The 18,484-nt window shown below is 42.4% G+C and overlaps 1 protein-coding gene across 1 annotated transcript; it reads right to left on the reverse strand.

Annotated features, from left to right (window-relative positions):
- Positions 1 to 2,466: 2,466 nt before the first annotated feature.
- On the reverse strand, positions 2,467 to 15,196 carry COQ2 (coenzyme Q2, polyprenyltransferase). The gene is made up of 7 exons (XM_037896780.2): positions 14,898 to 15,196; positions 12,539 to 12,705; positions 10,033 to 10,154; positions 8,479 to 8,564; positions 6,040 to 6,173; positions 5,335 to 5,523; positions 2,467 to 2,998 (listed from the first exon to the last, which is right to left on the reverse strand). The coding sequence occupies exons 1-7, from the start codon at positions 15,160 to 15,162 to the stop codon at positions 2,843 to 2,845; spliced, it is 1,119 nt and encodes a 372-aa protein (XP_037752708.1). The 5' UTR covers positions 15,163 to 15,196; the 3' UTR covers positions 2,467 to 2,842.
- Positions 15,197 to 18,484: the final 3,288 nt, after the last annotated feature.

Here is an 18,484-nt window from a genome sequence, read left to right on the forward strand (position 1 = left end):
TTTGTTTTCCTTAAGGATTTAGGTCACTCTCCTGTTCGGAGTTTCCTTGTTCAGCGTGGCATTGGTGTGAGTGAAATGGATTGGAATGAGGTGCGACAGGTAGAGGCTTCTTTTGTTTCTTCCTTCTATTAGCTGCAGCAGCAGCAGCATGTCCTTTTCTTCTCACAGAGCCAACGAAAGTCGAATAGGACATGCACCGACGGACAAGTTATACTGATAATTACTAATGATTTGGAGACTGAGATGCAACACGTTAATAACGGAGAATCTGGAACTTGGGGAAACTATTTTTAAAAGGCCAGAATCCTCAATAAAATAGAGGCTACCAGAAAGCACTGGTCTAGATTTGGCTAGTAAGCCAAAAGTTTAAACTGGTACTGATAAATAAACAGGGGTTATGTATTTTGTTTTGTCCTTTTCCCCAAGATGAGGATGACAAATGAAATTCTCCACCCGCCTCCAGAATACCAGGGGGGTTTTGTTTGTATTTTAAGGAAAGAACAAACCAACTGAGCCACTCAAACTGTGCTATTACCTTAATGATATTCTTTTAATAGTTTTGTCTTTTCCTCCACCCCCCCCCCCCTTTTTTTTTTTTTTTGACAACATGGGAGCAAGAGGGAACCAATAGTTCTAAGGAAGCTAAAAGTTAACATAGCTTTCTCTCTCTCCTTGTTGGTGACCCAGGATCACCAATGACAACACCACAGCTCTGAGCAGACGGCTTAAAACCTAAAACCGCAGCTACCCTTTTATAGATGCGCACAATACCTTAATTAGCAACAGTTAATTTAAAGGCAGATCTAAAGTCTCAAAGTCCCTGATATCTAGAGCACACACCACTTAATATTTTAAAAAACACAGAATAGAGGACAAGATAGAATTTACCTAGCTTTAGAAAAAACTTTGCCCAAACAACTAAAAGCCACCAGGAAAAACAAAACTGTCATGAGTTGCTAAAATACACTGAAATACTTGGAGACATGTTATGTATGACTTGATTGAAAAATGCATCCTTAGTGAATAAGATTATTAATTTGTTTACTTTTTGCTTAAAATATTTTGTTTGTTCAAAGAGTAAGAGAAAATTACTTTGTTTTGAGGAAAAAATAATTAACAAAAGATTGATAAAAGTAAGATGGAAAACTTATAAAAAACGACAGTCAGGCCTAAGCCTGCAATGAACTCAGTGCAAACAGATCCGTGGACCAATGGGCTAGTGGTTTCAATGGGACTCTATGTGGGGGCAGTGGTTTGCCCACAAGAACTTGGTTGAGCGTGTGGTGCCTTACTTACAAGAACTGTCAGAGCTCATTACTTCAGGAAACTACACCTGCCTCATCCAAAAGAAATGCCAGGGAAGTGACTTAGCCATTTTCCTGTAATAGGTGTGTCTGCTGTTCCTTATATACAAACTAACTCCAGACGTTACACAGTACACTCTCTTTAGATAGTTTAATTACTGAGGGAATGACAGGCTGGCTGAGCAGCTTCACTTGTAAATCACACACTACTGAAAGTCACAATCAATGAACTTACTCCTGTGAGAGGCTGACCACCCTCAACCCTTTAACTACAACAGAATATTAACGCACCCAGAACCTTGCAGGATACAGCCCTGAATTAAGAGCTAATAAAAGAACTGTTAGACCACCCACTAAATTATGCAAAAAGAAAAGGAGGACTTGTGGCACCTTAGAGACTAACCAATTTATTTGAGCATGAGCTTTCGTGAGCTACAGCTCACTTCATCGGATGCAACGAAAGCTCATGCTCAAATAAATTGGTTAGTCTCTAAGGTGCCACAAGTCCTCCTTTTCTTTTTGCGAATACAGACTAACACGGCTGTTACTCTGAAACCTACCACTAAATTATGTAATTCATAGTAGAAACAAATAAAAATACTAAGTAGTTCTCACCTACATATTTGTCATCCCGTTATTACTTTTACTGTGCCCAAAAGCATGTTAGAGGCTTTACAGAACACAGGGAAAGACAAGTCCTTCCTCCGGAAATCTTACAATCTTCAAGGGTAATAAACACAAAGGTGTGAAAGTAAGACATGATTAGATTTGTAACATCAAACAACTTGAATGGCAATGTATGCTTTTTAATAGTTCTGCGCTATTTTGGCTTTGTTTTTATATACAGCCCATATTCCAATCACTAGTTCTTGGCAGATCAGCTCACTTTGTCTAAGCAATGCTGCAGAAGTTTGTTTTCAAAAGGGATTTAAAAAAGGAAAAAATTGAGGCCCATGAATAGATTCCAGGAAAGCATTTCCACATGGCTTTGAATGATAGCTGGCCAATCACACAGGGAACTACAGGAGAATTTTCCAAGTCATTCTTCCACTCATTACCCCGAACCAAAATATAAATGCTTCTAACTTGTCAGGATAAAAAATGATTTATTTACTGGAGCTAAATATTTCATGCAAAAAACTGCTGCAAAAATCAAACCATGAAAGCTTCACACAGCAGGGTTTTATTTTACATTACAAAATTACTACATTTTCACATGACCTCTGAGAAACCTACTGTGAGTGTTACAGACTGCCAGGGCAGTAGTCAATATTTTACAAAAGATTCCTTGCAAGACGAAGGACAGGGATTTTACAATAAAAGATCACCACAAGCAGCTGAGAAGCTTAGTTGTCAAGACCACTGCTAGTTCAGTCTTTAAAGTGTATTCACAAGGCACACACTAACAATAATTCTGTTTGCTAAAGTACCTTCTTAAAAACAGACTCTTTGGCCAAATACTTTAATTAAACAAAACTAGTAGCAGTTGCGGATAAGGTGCTTTTACTTTTGAATACAGTATCTTTTTAAAATGAAGACTAAATATCAGGGTTGATTGCATTCATTTCTTTGGGATTTTTTCTTTTCCTTAAATTTCCAGTTACAATCCCTATGAAAAGTAGAAGTCCAACTGTGCGGTTAGAGGTAAACTTCTTCCAACAGTCTTCAGGTTTGTGTATGTCCAAAGTGTAAATCTGTGAAAGTACAATATAATGTTCTTTTGTTATTATCTATAGTACCACAAAGATGCCAGACACTTCAGAAAAGACACAGGTCCCTACCTCAAGGGACTCACAACGACCTCCACACAGGCTAACTTCGGTGCCTGCACTGGATTAGATACAGACACAGAGGTCTGCCTAAATGCACTTGACAAATGGATGAAGATATATCAGAAAGGTACAGAGAATGAGTAACATGTATGGATACTAAGGACCAGATTTTTCAAGGTATTTAAGCACCAAAAGATACAGACAATAGGTGCATACTGTATTATCTGTACCTTTAAAAATCTGGCTCAAAGATTCAATACAAAACACACACATAAGAATACAAGAGTTCACAGGAAAGGGGTTCTCAAATTGTCATCCAAAGAAAACTCCCAGGAAACCTGCAACAGAAGCTGGAAATAAGGATTAGCCAGCCTAGTTGCCTCCACTGTGGGCCGCTGCTACTTAAAATGACGAGAGAAAACATGAGCTGCCAGTGGGATGTTCAGGGTACAAAACAGGATGACAACCAAGCAACAGAGAAGCAAGTGCAAGAGGAGGGCATGTGGGAAAAGAGATGAAAGAGGACTGAATGAATAGCAAAAGACTGCAATTAGCTTTTTGAAAAAGGTCATAACAGCTACCAAACTAAAGACAGTTGAATACCTAAATACCTTCCTAATATCACTTCTGCGTATGCATTTGCTGTACTGGGCACAGGGACAAATGATCAGTTATGTTGTTCTTGATAACTGTTCTATACTGCTCTCCCCACAGAGTCTTATGTTTTCATTCTCAAATATCCAAGACTACCTGGTCTGGAGAACAGAAGTTCTCATGCTGTGCCGACTCCCATGTAAGGGAATTCTGGCCATTCAATATTTGCACAATTAGAAAGAGGGAATTTAGTGCTCATGAAAGGTGCCAGGCCAGCAGTTAGAGAGAATGAAATCCATCCATAGAATACAGCACCGGTATCAGATGTGCAAGCTTCTTCACATCACCCCAATGCACCTCACAACCCTGATGTGGGGGAGATCATAGATCAGGCTCCACACCAATTATATTCTTAGCTTCTTGACTACTAACAAGGCTGCCAGCTGGGATGTGGACACTTCTCTATTACCAAGAACTACCTCTACACTTCTATTACTACCAGTTTACTACTGAGACCACCAGCTCATTTTCTACAGACCACTTACAATCACTACAAGCCAGGTCTGGATATGAACTGATGATTCAACTTAAAAATAAGAAATGTGAGTATATAAAAATGACACCTACTCATTTTGTTTATTCTGAGTCCTAGCTGCTCATTCTATTGATTTAAGTAAGTTGGATTTTTACTACATTTTACTCATCAGATCACTAAAACCAATATAGGTACGAGACAGCGAACTGGACTGTTTCCTGGCGGGCACTTACACAGAATTGTTAACTAAATTATAATTGTAGGATATTTGCAGTTGTTGATAAAGTGTGAGACAAAGGGAACCCAGACTGCCTTTCAGATCCCAGACTGAGTTTGCAGGGCTTGCAGTTAGAAAACATGTATTCATTTGTAAGCGGTGCCAATTTCATTGAGTTCCTGGGAGACAAAAACAACAATGCCATTTTTCCATGGCTGTTTTTCAGAGCATAACCCCACTTAAAGATTCTGCATCCATTGCCAAGCCACTGGGTCATTTAGTTTCCCCTCATTAACCTTTATACACCTTTTAATTTAAGCGAATGATCCTAATGTATAGTAGAACCTCAGAGTAACGAACACCAGAGTTACAAACTGACCAGTCAACCACACACCTCATTTGGAACCAGAAGTACACAATCAGGCAGCAGCAGGAGCAGAGGAAAAGAAAAAAGCAAATATAGTACAGTATTAAATGTAAACTACTAAAAAAATAAAGGGGAGGCCACATTTTGCTTCTGCATAGGAAAGTTTCAAAGCTGTATTAAGTCACTATTCAGTTGTGAACTTTTGAAAGAACCGCGATAATGTTCTGTTCAGAGTTACAAACATTTCAGTAACAAACAACTTCCATTCCCGAGGTGTTTGAAACTCTGAGGTTCTACTCTATTATGTACTCTAAGGTACGCATCCAGATGCCATGGTGATGGCTACATTAAACACATTAGGAGAGGAGAAAAAGCTGCTATATGCTTAGGTATATAAAGACAGACTTGCCTGCAGCTGTTATTGAAAAGCCGCCTTTTTGCTGCAGCAGTCTGAGACAAGATGGGTGAATATTTTAGGTAAACTGATACAGGATTTGTAAACTAGAGCTTCCACTTAGAAAAGAAGTACAGAAATAAGATCAAACCTGGTGAGCTAAGTGAGCACTGATGGTAGCCACAGCTGTGTAATAGAGGAAAGTCTGATCACAGTTTATTCCTGCCACACTCAGACCCATGAGCATTGCAACACTGAAGCCACTGAGCCACTGCTTTGTGTTTTCATTGAACCGTAGTGCTGTTGATTTCACACCAATGACCATGTCATCTTTTTTATCCTAGAATAAAGAAGGTTATTAGAAAAAACATAATACCCCTAGCAATTCACAAGTTGAGAAGTCATGGGTGGGGAAAGTAGTTTTAGGGATGTCATAGAAAAGGCTGGGCCTTAAGGCCAAGGTTTTCAAGAACAGGTGTCTAATGCTAGGCTCCTAAATCCATTTTAGGCCCCTAAATAAACAGGCTGGTTCTCAAAGCTGCCTAGCATTTGACTGCTGCTATTGACCGTGCCATACCTAGACATACACGGCACTTTAACACTAAGGGCTCTACTCAGGGACATTCATAAACTAACTTACACAAATAGTACAGTGAGCAGAAAAACATGGGATGACAGGGTAATTAGCGGGGTGAAGACTAGTGGATAAGAGAAAAATCTCTTAAAAGCATTTCTAGGTTTTAAATCTTCTGATTGCAGTGGGAAGATTAGTAGTGCCATGCAAGTCCAAAGTAGTGAGTTTTATACATAAATACACACACAGTGAGAAAGGTAACAGTCAATGTCATTACTTCACCTGATGTGCATAGATGGTGTCATATATCAACGTCCACATAACTCCAGAGAAGTACAGAGGCAAACACACGGACCAATCACATGAACCTTTGATGGCAGACCACCCAAGTAAGGCTCCCCAATTAAATGTAAGTCCTGTAAGTAACAGAAATAAGAAAAATATACAGAATTATAGGCTTCTAAAATGTAAGAGTCAGGAACAATCTAAATAATATTTTTCATCAACATTTGACACTCAAGCATCTGTGGGGTTTTTGATTTTTAATCCCTACACACTTACAGGATGGGGGACTCTCTCCTGGGAAGCAGTGACTCTGAAAAAGATTTGGGAGTTGTGGGGATAGTCAGCTGAACGTGAGCTCCCAGTGCAACACTGTGGCCCAAGGTCTAGTGCAATCCCTGGATGCATAAGCAGAGGAAACTTGAACAGGACTGGGGAGGTTATTTTAGTTTTGTATTTGGCTCTGGTGAGACTGCTGCTACAGTACTGTGTCCAGTTGTGGTGCCCACAATTTATAAAGGATGTTGATAAACTGGAGAAGGGGTTCAAAGAAGAGCCACAAGAATGATTAAAGGATTAGGAAACATGCCTTATAGTGACAAGCTAAATAGATTGAGCTCCTTGAGCTTAACAAAGAGAAGATTAAGGGGTGATTTGCTTAAAGTCTAGAGACTTAAGGTGGGTGAGGTAATATCTTTTATTGGACCAACTTCTGTTGGTGAGAGAGAGCTCTTCTTCAGGTCTGGGAAACTTACTCAGAGCATCACAGCTAAACAACACATATTGTCTCTCCCGCCAACAAAAGCTGCTCCAGTAAAAGCCATCACCTCACCCACCTTGTCTCTCTAATATCCTGGGACCGACATAGCTATAACAACATTGATGACAAGTACCCACGTGGGGAACAAGTATTTGATAACAGGCTCTTCAATCTGCCAGAGAAAGGTATAACGATCCAATGACTGGAAGCTGACGCTAGACAAATTCAGACTGGAAATCACAGCGTACATTTTTAACAGTGAGGGAAATTAACCAATGGAATCATTTATCAAGGGTCATGGATGGATTCTCCCTCACTGACAATTTTTAAATCAAGATTGTATATTTTTCCAGAAAACATGCCCTACAAATTATTTTGGGGAAGTTTTATGTCCTATGTTATATATAAGGTCAGACTAGATTATCACAATGGTCCATTCTGGTCTTGGAATCTATGAACCCAGAAACACTGAACTCTTACAGGAGGATGGGGGAAAAGGGAGTATTATTCTATTATTTTCTCATGGGAAAAGAAAGGAGTTATATGGGAAAACAGGAGTGCTGATCAAAGTAGGAAACATCACTCATCTCCCTTCTACCAGTCCCTGGGTTTCCATGCTCTTCTTGCATCTGCAGCAGAAGGAAAGTGATTAACACTCCAGTCTCTGAAATATTTGGTGAGAACACTGACAAGGACGCTGGCTAACTGCTTCTATTAGGGACAGTAACACAGAAACCATATGGTATCTGAAGGGCAGACAGCTGAGCTGTTATCAGTACATTGCAGTGTGCAATGTTTTCTCTTTTTACTTTTTTTTCTTCTTTTTTAAAATTTCAGAAGAGTGCAGTGAGCATTCAACCAAGAAAAAAACAAAGATAAGCCAAATGAATGGTTATAAAATCTTAAATGTATATCACATTGGGTTTATAACATTTATATACAAATTTTCAACAGAGTAACAATAAATCTAAGTACCACATATCACGCAGTATAAATAGCAACACAGTCTTTCTCTAAATTAACTAACAGACACACACACCCATCTTGCAAACAGTTGTAGATGTGACTAGTCCCAATGAAGTCAGCAGGACTACCCATATATCTCAAGTTAAGCATGTTCTTAAATGTCAGGCCTTAAGCTTAATATTTGTTCGCTCTAGAGAACTGTTAAAGAAGAAAAATGGAAGGAGAACAGAGCAGGCAACAGTGGTGGTTACTAAAGGTGGTAGATATTAAAAGTGGTTACTAAAAGTGGAAAAAATATATGAAACAAAAATTTTAAGGTAGGACACCACACTGGGTCAAGCTGGAATACAGTGCAATGCATCTGTTTACCCGAGTTAATTTAAATGTTTAAGATTGTTCAACAGGGTGAAATACATATTTAAGAAAAATTTCCGGAGGCTGAGAGAAAAACGTCCCACATCTCCCACTTGGTACTCAGGTGACAAATGGATTATTTCTCAGCACCAGAATATGGGGAAAGGAGGAACTACATGAGGGAAAGAAACTCCACATATTTTACTAAATGTTTAAGAAATGTGGAACATACCAATGACCTTATTTGTAGTTTCAGGCAACTTCATTGATATTTAAGTTCAACTATTACGATTTTGCCAGAACACTAAAAAAAAAAAATTACATCTGAAAGAAGAGAAACTAGCAATTTTGAAGCTCACCCAAAACCAACTGTGGCCAATACGTGATTCTCTTCATCAGGGGATAAGTGATCACAAGAGACAGAGAGGCTGCTCCTAGGGCAATACTGTAATGAAAGAAGTTCATTAAGATACTTTATATGGTTTACTTTAAATAATTCTGTTGTACTCTCTCTATTCCCTGGTCTAAGAAACAATACTGTGTTGGGTCGCCCTCAAAGTTATATAAGTATGATAGAATTATAATTATGTAGTAGCAGAAATAAAGATAGACAAAAAAGAGTTTATAGGTATTGTCAAAAGGTATGAACATCAGTTCCATGCTGTTGAATTTCACTCTGTAACAAATGCAAGGCCAAAGTGCTAATTATTTCAGGCCGGTACAGGACAAAGAGTCCGTGCTGGAAAGTGATAAGAACTTTGAGAAAACAATGCTGTTCTTTGAAGCAACACCCTGATGCTCTTCCCCCGTGGGGGCTCCTTGTCATGCCTATGTAAATCTTGGTATCCAAAGAGAGAAAAATAGATAGTGGGACAAAACTTGTTAAATGAATCAAGAGTCATAGATTGTGTTGTTAAGTAAAAGAATGAATGATGAGTGCATGGAATTGAGAGCCTGAAGCAGGGAAATAATTGGTTAGTAAATGGTGCCAGCCTAATCCTAAGAATTTCAACCTTGGTATCGATGGGCCGAAGAATATGCAAAGTGGAGATAACCGGATGACCCACGGAGACCCAAAACGCATCAAGGAAGAACAAGAAGATAACACCTAGCCATCATGGAGCCGTCATGAATGTACCACCTGCTGATTGAGCTGATTGATGGTCATCTCAATTGTAAATTCAGCATGATAAAGCAACTTCCATAGACTTGTATTGAACCAGAGACCTATAAAAATTGGGTCCATGGACTGTGCTCTTTGGTTCTACGACCACCCTCCAGGAGCATCGGATGCGCATCTGACAACGACTCGGCTCCACTCTCGTGTCCAGGCCACCTGGCCAGTGACTTGGCACGAGCAACGTCTAGGCTGGTAACTAACAACAGGTTTCAGAGTAACAGCCGTGTTAGTCTGTATTCGCAAAAAGAAAAGGAGTACTTGTGGCACCTTAGAGACTAACCAATTTATTTGAGCATAAGCTTTCGTGAGCTACAGCTCACTTCATCGGATGCATACGATGAAGTGAGCTGTAGCTCACGAAAGCTTATGCTCAAATAAATTGGTTAGTCTCTAAGGTGCCACAAGTACTCCAACTCTAACAACCTTTTTGTAGAACCTGTGTGTGAATGGATCTATATAGACATTGCATATAGGAATATTTTGTTGTATTTACAATAAACGTGGCAATTTGCCTTGACCCTCTTACAAGATCCTGTTGCTATCATTTTTATTAGTGTAACAACTGTAGTATCAGAGGAGTGACGCTGTAGTTAAGACTGAAAGTATTATTTCATTCTAAAACCATGGATTTGGTTGCTTTCTCAAAAAACTGCCTTGTCTGTTGAAATTCATCACACTTAGCTTTAACCTGGTAGTGAAATAGCGTAAGAATAAAAGGTCACATATACATTACCTATAGTAATTTAGACACAGAAGGACACACAAAGCCAAGCTAAGCTGTCCCCCAAGAAAAACGCAGGACTGAAAAGTTGAGATATCTCCAACAGCTATTGGTCGATTTGCTGTTCTTAAAACCTAAAAAAAGAATAGTTTCAATACTAAATCCAATACACTGAGTTAAAATACACATTATATCTTAATGCAAAGTTCTTAATGCAAAGTAAGGTGGAAAAATTAAGCCCACAAGTCAGGGAATTCAAAAGTTAAGGTTCCGACACCAATATTACCTCTACCACATTTCACATCCTGTATATGGTACATATTTATGAATAAACATTAAAACCTTCTACTAAAATATGGAGCATTTTAAAAATGAAAGCAGGATTATGTGTAATGAGGCTGAATTAGAGCTACTGTAGAAAGTATAGATTTGAATTTTATTATTTGTGTGCTCAGTGCAATATTGAGAAATTAACTTTTTGCACTGAATATCCCTATTTTAAGAGCAATTTTGTTCAAACATTCTAAGTGTTTCTGTACAAAGATGTCTGTAATAGCGTGCAGAGTAGCAGCCATGTTAGTCTGTATTCGCAAAAAGAAAAGGAGTACTTGTTGCACCTTAGAGACTAACAAATTTATTTGAGCATAAGCTTTCATGAGCTACAGCTCACTGCATCCGATGAAGTGAGCTGTAGGTCACAAAAGCTCATGCTCAAATAAATTTGTTAGTCTCTAAGGTGCCACAAGTACTCTTTTTCTTTTTGTAATAGGGTGGATGATTCTAGGATTATAAATAGTTACAGGGCTCCTTCTGTTGACTCATCCTGAATTTAAATGCTTGAACCCTACATAAGGATGCTGTATAGTCATCCCTGGTCATACAAGCAGATAGATTTAATTAGCTCCAAGCAGGCTATAGAAGGCAAAGGAACCTCTTTCAGGGGCAGAGAGGTCAGCAGGGAAAACTCTAGGAGCAACCAAGTTTGGGAAAGTTGAGGCTGAATTTACATTATTTAAATTAATAACACTAAACCCCACCTGGGGTTTGGTTTTATTAAGTTTTACACTTTATACAGAACAAATGTACTCTGAGAGCCAGGTAAGAATGCCACCTGCTTACAGCGCTCTAAACATTTATCAAGTGTTGTTTGTGCACACTTTAAAAATACTAAGTATTTTCCTTTAAGTTTGGCTTGATTTTCCTCTCTCAGTTAAGACTACAATTATGCCAAGTTAGAAATTTATAGATCTGCAGTTTAAGTGAGACACAATAAAAAAATATTTTGGGGGCCATAAAAACTATCTTCACCTTCATGCAACTCAAAAATGGCTGCACTAATTTAACTCTAACATTCAAGAAAAATTCAGCCATGGGTAAGACAAAGCAAGGGATGTTTTAGTCAGGAAATCAACAAAATGACCACTAACTAGACATACCACCACTAAAACACCCCCAACCCACTCTGGAAGACAGCTGTCTGAGGTTGTACTTGTAAAATAATGTTCTATATGAATTTTAAACTCCTTACTGTTAATCAAATCACATTCTTGTCAATTTCATGCAAGTTCATTATTTTGTTGTATTTAGGCCCCAATTGTACAAGTGACTCCATAACGGAAGCAGCTTTTATTACCACACACCAGGAACACAACAGTGTCAAATTATCCAGTCTTCTCTCAGGGCACTTTACAGCGCTGCAACTTTCTCCCTCAGGGGTGTGAAAAAACATCCCACTGAGCGCTGCAGGTTTTAGTGCTATAAAGTGCCAGTGTAGACAGTGCAACAGTGCTGGTAGCTACTCCCCTCGCGGAGGTCGTTTTTTTAGAGCGCTGGGTCTTAGAGGTCTCCCAGCACTCTGCCGCGACTACACAAGCCATGTTAAAGCGCTGTCACGGCAGCGCTTTAATGTTGCCAGTGAAGACGTGCCGTTAGTGTAAAATTATTGAGGAAATTGCAAGTTGGCATTACAAAAAGCTCATTCTTATCTAGGGTACATTATTATAGCCACCAGTTTAATTAAGGGAGTATAAAATCACCTGATAATTGTTGGATAGAGAATGGCTAGTGAGGTTAAAAGAAGCATGTCAATTGGTTTTGCTCAGTTTTTAGGAAAAGATTACTAGAAGTGGATTTATTTTGATTAAGCTCTGATTACATTGTAACTATCTGATGTACCTTATCCTACATACAAATTATCTAGAAAACAAAGAACCACTACTGCTTTACTACTTGTGGCTCTCTGTTATACAAAAAAGAAAGTCACCTTTACCCTTCAAAGATGAATGGTAAACATCAGATTACTTAGTATATGACTTCTGAACCAGGAGGAAAAAAAAAAAAAGATTACTTGGAAGTAGTCTTACTCAGACAAGCCTGTATTTCTACCAGACAAACAACCAGTTTCTCTTGGTGAAAGACAAAACAGGGCTTACTTCAATAAATGGCCAGCAATTTACTTACTCATCAAACATTAAGAGGAGTCTGTCTGTTCTTTTCAAGTCCATGGGGCTTTCTCTACCTTTTTGTCATAGTCCCGATCCCACATGTCATTAATTGTACAGCCTGCTCCACGCATCAGGACCGCTCCAGTACCAAACAGTGACAGCATATACCAGTCTGGAAAACAGCCTGGCTCTGCTGCCAAGCCTATACTCCATGTGCACGGCAAATACAACAGCCACGTTCCTAGAAAAATGAATTTGAAAGAGATTAGAAAAAGAGAAATTTTAAATGGAATTACTCTTTAGCATGCCACAAAAGGTAAATAAGTGTTGAATTACTAATTAAAAACTTCTAAAACTGCAACACCAAAGCTGAGAGACGGCTAAGATGGTTATCTGTGCAAGATGCTGCAGTTCCACAATTTGATTGTGCTCCTTTACTTTTCTTTTTCTTCTTCTTTTTGATTGAAATGTTGAATATAAAGACGCTTTATCTATTTTCCCAATAAAAACAGAAAACTCAACCATGGAGGGAATGCAGTGTTTGAACAGTAGCTATAAAATCAGCCATGACAGAGAACATAAGATGCGATGCATACTTGTTTGCTAAGTCACCTTGTTCCACATCTCTATTGAAACCAAATATTTAACTACCTTTACAATTGTTCACAAGGACATATTCCAAAATGGATTTGTCTCCTGAGTTTATATGAATTGTCTAGCCAATCTGTAAAATATTTTATGTTCCAAATGTCACATGACCCGCTGACTAACTGACCATTTAACCTGAACAAATAAATTGCAATCCTTCTATCAAGAATAGAGGATACTGGATTTCTGGCTTATTATAACAATCTATAAAACAACCCTTCTTTCCCCCTATCACTGGGGTGTGTTAACGGGCCACTTCACTTTAAAAGGTCCGTTGAAATGTGTGTTAACATGTTAGGCTATGTCTCCACTATGGACCTTACAGCGGCACAGCCATACGATTGCAGTTGCGAGGCTGTAAGGTCTCCCGTGTAGCCACTCTCCTGATAGCATAATTAAGTCACCCTTAACAAGCTGCAGTAGCTATGTCAGCAGGAGATCATCTCCCGCTGACATAGCTTTGTTCACGCTGGCACTTTTGTTGATGAACCGTTTTTGCACACCCCTGACTGACACAAGTGCTAGTGTAGACATAGCCTTAGTCTAAACTTGTGAGCAAGTTTCCCAGACCTGAAGAAGAGCTCTGTGTAAGGCCAGGTCTACATTACAGACCTATATTGGTATAACTATATTGCTCAGGTGTGTGAAAAATCCACAATCCTTAGTGAGCTAGTTATACCTACCTAATCACCCATATAAAAAGCACTATGTCAACAAAAGAGCTTCTCCCATCAACATAGCTGCCACCTCTTGGGGAGGTGAATTAGCTACCCTGATGGCAGAGGCTTCCACATGGCAATCATAGACATAAAAGATCCCAGGGCACTATATACAAGTTTAGAGATTTGCCCTACTGTCCTTGATAAACATTTTCCCCTCCCATAATTGTACAGTGTTGCTGGGCACCAAACTGTCAGCACCTGACCCTTTGAGTGGTGCTGTACTAGATCACCTGTAAACCACATTCAGGACAAAAGGATTGATTGTTTTATATTACTAGACTTCTGTTGCATGAAGTATTATTATAACATGATTTTTGTAAAACAAACACTGGAATTTCTTTTGTAAAGAAAAGTGCTCTCAAACTCAAAAGGCAGTTTGTACTTAATGTCTTTTTTGAGACTCAAACAACAAGAAGTTTTAGACTGCGACAGGATGAATGGTGGTTTTGAAAGTTGTCCACTGAAAAAAATTATCAGGGACTGTACAGGCTAGACACACGTATTACAGTAGATAGTTTAGCTTTGCCGCAGACAGCCAATCCAGCAGTCTCTTGGCAGGTGAATGCTGCTGAAACCCATTTTTATAGCAGCACTTTGCATTTCTATAACTCCTTCCCCCTGAAGGCCCCAGTAATTGCAGCAGCCTTCATTGAGTTTATCCTCACAGCATCCCTGTGAGACAGAGGCACATCACTCCCCAAGCAGAGGGGGACCAAGGCCTGCTGTAGAACATAAGAACGGCCATACTGGGTCAGACCAATTCTCCACCTAGCCCAACATCCTGTCGCCCGACAACGGCCAATGCCAGGTGCTTCAGAGGGAAGGAACGAAGAGCAATCGTCCATTGAGCCAGCCGTTGGCCACGGCTAGCTCCTGGCAATGCGGGGCTTTCCTCAGCCACCGCTGCGGACAGCGCTTGCGCCTGGCTGCTCGGCACCTTGGACAGCCGGGCCCGCGGGCTCAGGCGGGGCGAGGAGCTGAACCCGGGGCCCCAGCCCCGGCTCTGCCCAGCCCACACGCGGGAGCGGAAGGCGGCTGTCTGCTCCGCCCCGCCGTGACTCACCGATGGGCTTGTCCAGCCTCATGAGCCGCAGGTAGGGCTGCAGCGGGCCGGGGGCCGAGCTCACCAGCCCCGCCGCGGAGAAGCTCAGCGGCCGCCTCCCGCTCCCCGCCTCCCAGCCCAGGCCCAGGCCCAGCGGCCGTCCGGGGGCGCCGTGGGGCGGGACAGCGAGCGCGGCGGCGGGGCGGGCGGAGCCGGCTGGGAGGAGGCGGAGGAGCCCGGCGGCAGTTCCGGGGACCCGGCAGAGCCGCGTTACCAGGGCCGCCATACTGCCCACTCCCGGCGGCGGCGGCGGGGCGCGCGCAACCTGATGACGTCAGGTGTCGGGGCGCTCCGTCTCGGCGTCCATCCCGCCGTGAAGTACTGCGCGTGCGCAGCCGTTTTCCACTCTGCTGCCCGCGCCTGCGCCTCCCGAGGGGCGCGAAGACGCTCGGTCGCCTCGCCTCAAGCTCCTGAGACCCGCTTGGGCGGCTTCTCTGCCACCCCCCCAACCCCCGGCAACGGCGATGCTTCTCACCGTGGCCATGGGCCAGGCCCCCCCGCACGTCGTGGGTGGCTCGCGCGGGCGGTAGGCGCAAAGCCCTGGCCGCGCGCTGCCGCCTAACCGTCCCCCAGGCCTGCCCTGGCTGCCCGCTGTTCTCCGTGTCTCCTCCCCGTGCTCGGGGGGGGGGGGGGCCCTTAGAGCCTACAGCCAATACCTGCCTTCAACAACGCACTGGGACTTCGCACCTTCCCATGGCGCAGCCCTCTGGGCCCCACGGGCCCTTGGCCATTTTCTCCCCACTCCCCTCCAAGCTGGGACCTGGCTTTTGCCCTGGGAGCCGGGTACCTGTGCGTGGCCTGGATTGCAAGAGCTGGCCCTGTACGGAGAAGCCCAGCAATCAGTAAAGTTGCAGTAAGGTCACCAGTGGGCAGCACTGAATTCCTGCTTCCTGTGGGGAAGCTGAACCTGTATCTCCCTGCTATGCACCCTACTGCTGTTGGCTTCCTTCATCTCTGAGCTGGATTTTCCCCTGCCATTGCCCTGAATTCTTGGTGTCTCATCCTACGAACTTCCAGGAGTGAAACCTTCTGTCGCTGGCAAAGCCTATGACTGTGCCCACCACTCATTTCCATTTCTCTAGGGCAGGACAATGAGCGTCTCTCCGTTCTTAAGCCACCCCTTCCTTCCGTTACAAGTTTGATTCCCAAAAGTCTCCTGGCTACCATTAATCCTTTCAAACCAACGGTCACTTCTTAACCATCTCCTTTTCTCTTACTCTTCACCACCTCTGAGATGCAGAAAAACTGGCCACTGCCCCTGGCTACCACCAGCCACACCTCCTTTCCGCTCTCTGGCATTCTTGCGCACACACCAGCCCAATCCGCCTTTTCCCTTCTTAGGTGACCACCACCACCACCATCAGACTGACCCCCTGGCCCATAAACCCCTACATCCATACCTTCCCAGGAGCCCCTGTCTCCCCCACCCTGGTTCCCACTGTTTACTGCTCCGTAATAGCGAGCCTTGGGTCCATCTGTCCTGCTTCCCAATCCCATCTTTCCCACTGCCAAGAGGAGCAGGAGCCTCAGCCGCCGTGGTTTGGGCATGCTGAGGGTCCAGCACGCAGAGCAGGACCTGGGTGTGGCACTGGCAGCACTCCCAGCCATGTGACATGTGTGGTAGTTAGAAGTTTGCAGCACAGCCAGTTGTGCTGCTGCATGTGTGAGTAGGTGAGGACAAAAAAAACCAACTGCAACCAACAAGGCAGTAGAAAAACCATCCAAGCCAGTTGGAAACTGGCTAGATAGCAACCCTGTTACTAATCATTACTTATGGAATAACAATTGCCAACACTTTGAAAGAACCTTCTACCTGAAGAACTTGAAGTACACAAACAGTGAGTAAGGCTCACACCAACCCTGTGGAGTAATTATACATCATTATCCTAATTTATAGATGGGGAAATAGAAGCCCAGAGATTAAGGCTGGGATTTACAAAGGTACTTAGGTGTGGCAACACTGAAGGTTATGGTGTCTAGGAAGTCCCAGGAACAACACTGCAGTCCACCATGAAGACTTAAGTGCTGAAGCTTCCTATACAATGACTAGGGAGAGGTAGGTGCCTAAGGATGCAATTCACAAAAGCCAGCTTGCTAGGTGGGGAGCTGCTAAACTGGCCAATGGGAGGTGCTAACCTGAGTGGCGTTGGAGATAGATGGCTAAATCCTGGCTGTAAAGAGGCATCTCCCTCTATTTAGCAATCCACAAACAGGAAACAGCTGTCTGGAGTCAGGCAGGTTAGGCACCTCTTGTGGGATCTGTCTGTCTTCTCATAAAACAGCCAGAAGAGGAGGTCGTAGTGCTCACCTTATAACTTTTAGCCCAGTGGTTGGAGCACTCACGTGGGATGTGGGAAACCCAGTTTCAAGTTCCCCCTCTCTGCCACTGGGGGAGAAAGGATTTGAATAGGGGTCTCCCACCTTGTGGGAGTGTTCTAACCACTGAGCTCTGGGATATTATGATGTGGGGCTCCCTCAATCTCTCCTGCTGAAGCTGCTCCAGTGTGGATTAAATAATGAAAGAGTGATTGGAGCAGGTGGACTGGATTCAGGGTCTCCCATCTTCCAGGTGGGTGCCCTACCCATGGAGTCATTCCCCCTCTCTGGTCTCTGACTGTTCCACTGTTGTAAATACTTAAGTCATGTGGCCCAAGAGGAAGGGAAATGAATGACTCTGCATCCCAGTGGGTAGGGCACCTACCTGGGAGTTTAGGTCATTTAATCTCTTTCAGAAACTTCTCTTGAAGTTTGAAACACAGCAATTAAAAAAAAAAAAAAAAAAGAGAGGGCAGGGTATTTTGTACTATTCTACAGCCCCAGAAAGCTGCTTGCCCCTGACCGTTTGTGCCTAAAGCCCTTCACCAACACCCCTCCCCCATCCTTAAATAATTTCCCTCACCCAAGGTATATATTGAAAGATGAGGCTCTTTCTCTTCCCACCCCTAAGCAGTAGCAGATTTCACTAAGTATTGCCTTCCTCACGTGTCCATCAAGAGCAGTTGTAGGCTAGCCTATTCTCTAATTAGGAGAAAATACAGAGATCCCAGGAGTGACCTCTCTAACCTAGAGTACAAACAGTTACATTGGTATAAGGACTAAATCCGTGGAAAAACAAATTTAGGCCTAGTCTACACTAGAAAATTAGGTCAGCATAACTGCGTCATCACACAGGGGTGTGAAAAATGCATACCCCTGAGCAGCATAGTAAAATGACCCAAGTCCCAGTGGAAACAGCGCTAGATGAGTGGGCAAATTATTCTGTTGATCTAGCTAACACCTCTCAAGGAGATGGATTACCTGTGCCGATGGAGACCCCTCCTGTCGGCATAGGTAGTGTCTACCCTGAAGCACTATAGCGCTTTAGTTTTATTTTTCTTGTAACTATTTCTGACTTTAATGCCTCATTACTTGTACTCGTAATCCATCTCTTCATAGTTAAATAAATTTGTTTTATTCTTTAATTAAAACTAATTCAGTGTTGTGAATTGTTTGGGTAACTTCATTTAAGGTAGCACTGTTGGGTACTGACCCTTTAGAGGGGCAACAGA

This window comes from Chelonia mydas, chromosome 4, assembly GCF_015237465.2.
Source record: "Chelonia mydas isolate rCheMyd1 chromosome 4, rCheMyd1.pri.v2, whole genome shotgun sequence".
NCBI classification, from domain to species: domain Eukaryota; kingdom Metazoa; phylum Chordata; order Testudines; family Cheloniidae; genus Chelonia; species Chelonia mydas.

What these genes read in the sequence shown, in the direction of transcription:
- COQ2 (XM_037896780.2), bottom strand. Translation starts at nt 15,162, where the DNA reads ATGGCGGCCCTGGTAACGCGGCTCTGCCGGGTCCCCGGAACTGCCGCC. An exon ending in GAGGCTGGACAAGCCCATCG is followed by an intron (nt 12,706 to 14,897) that starts GTGAGTCACGGC and finishes TCATTTTTCTAG; the next exon opens with GAACGTGGCTGTTGTATTTG. An exon ending in TTGGCCACAGTTGGTTTTGG is followed by an intron (nt 6,174 to 8,478) that starts GTGAGCTTCAAA and finishes TGTTACTTACAG; the next exon opens with GACTTACATTTAATTGGGGA.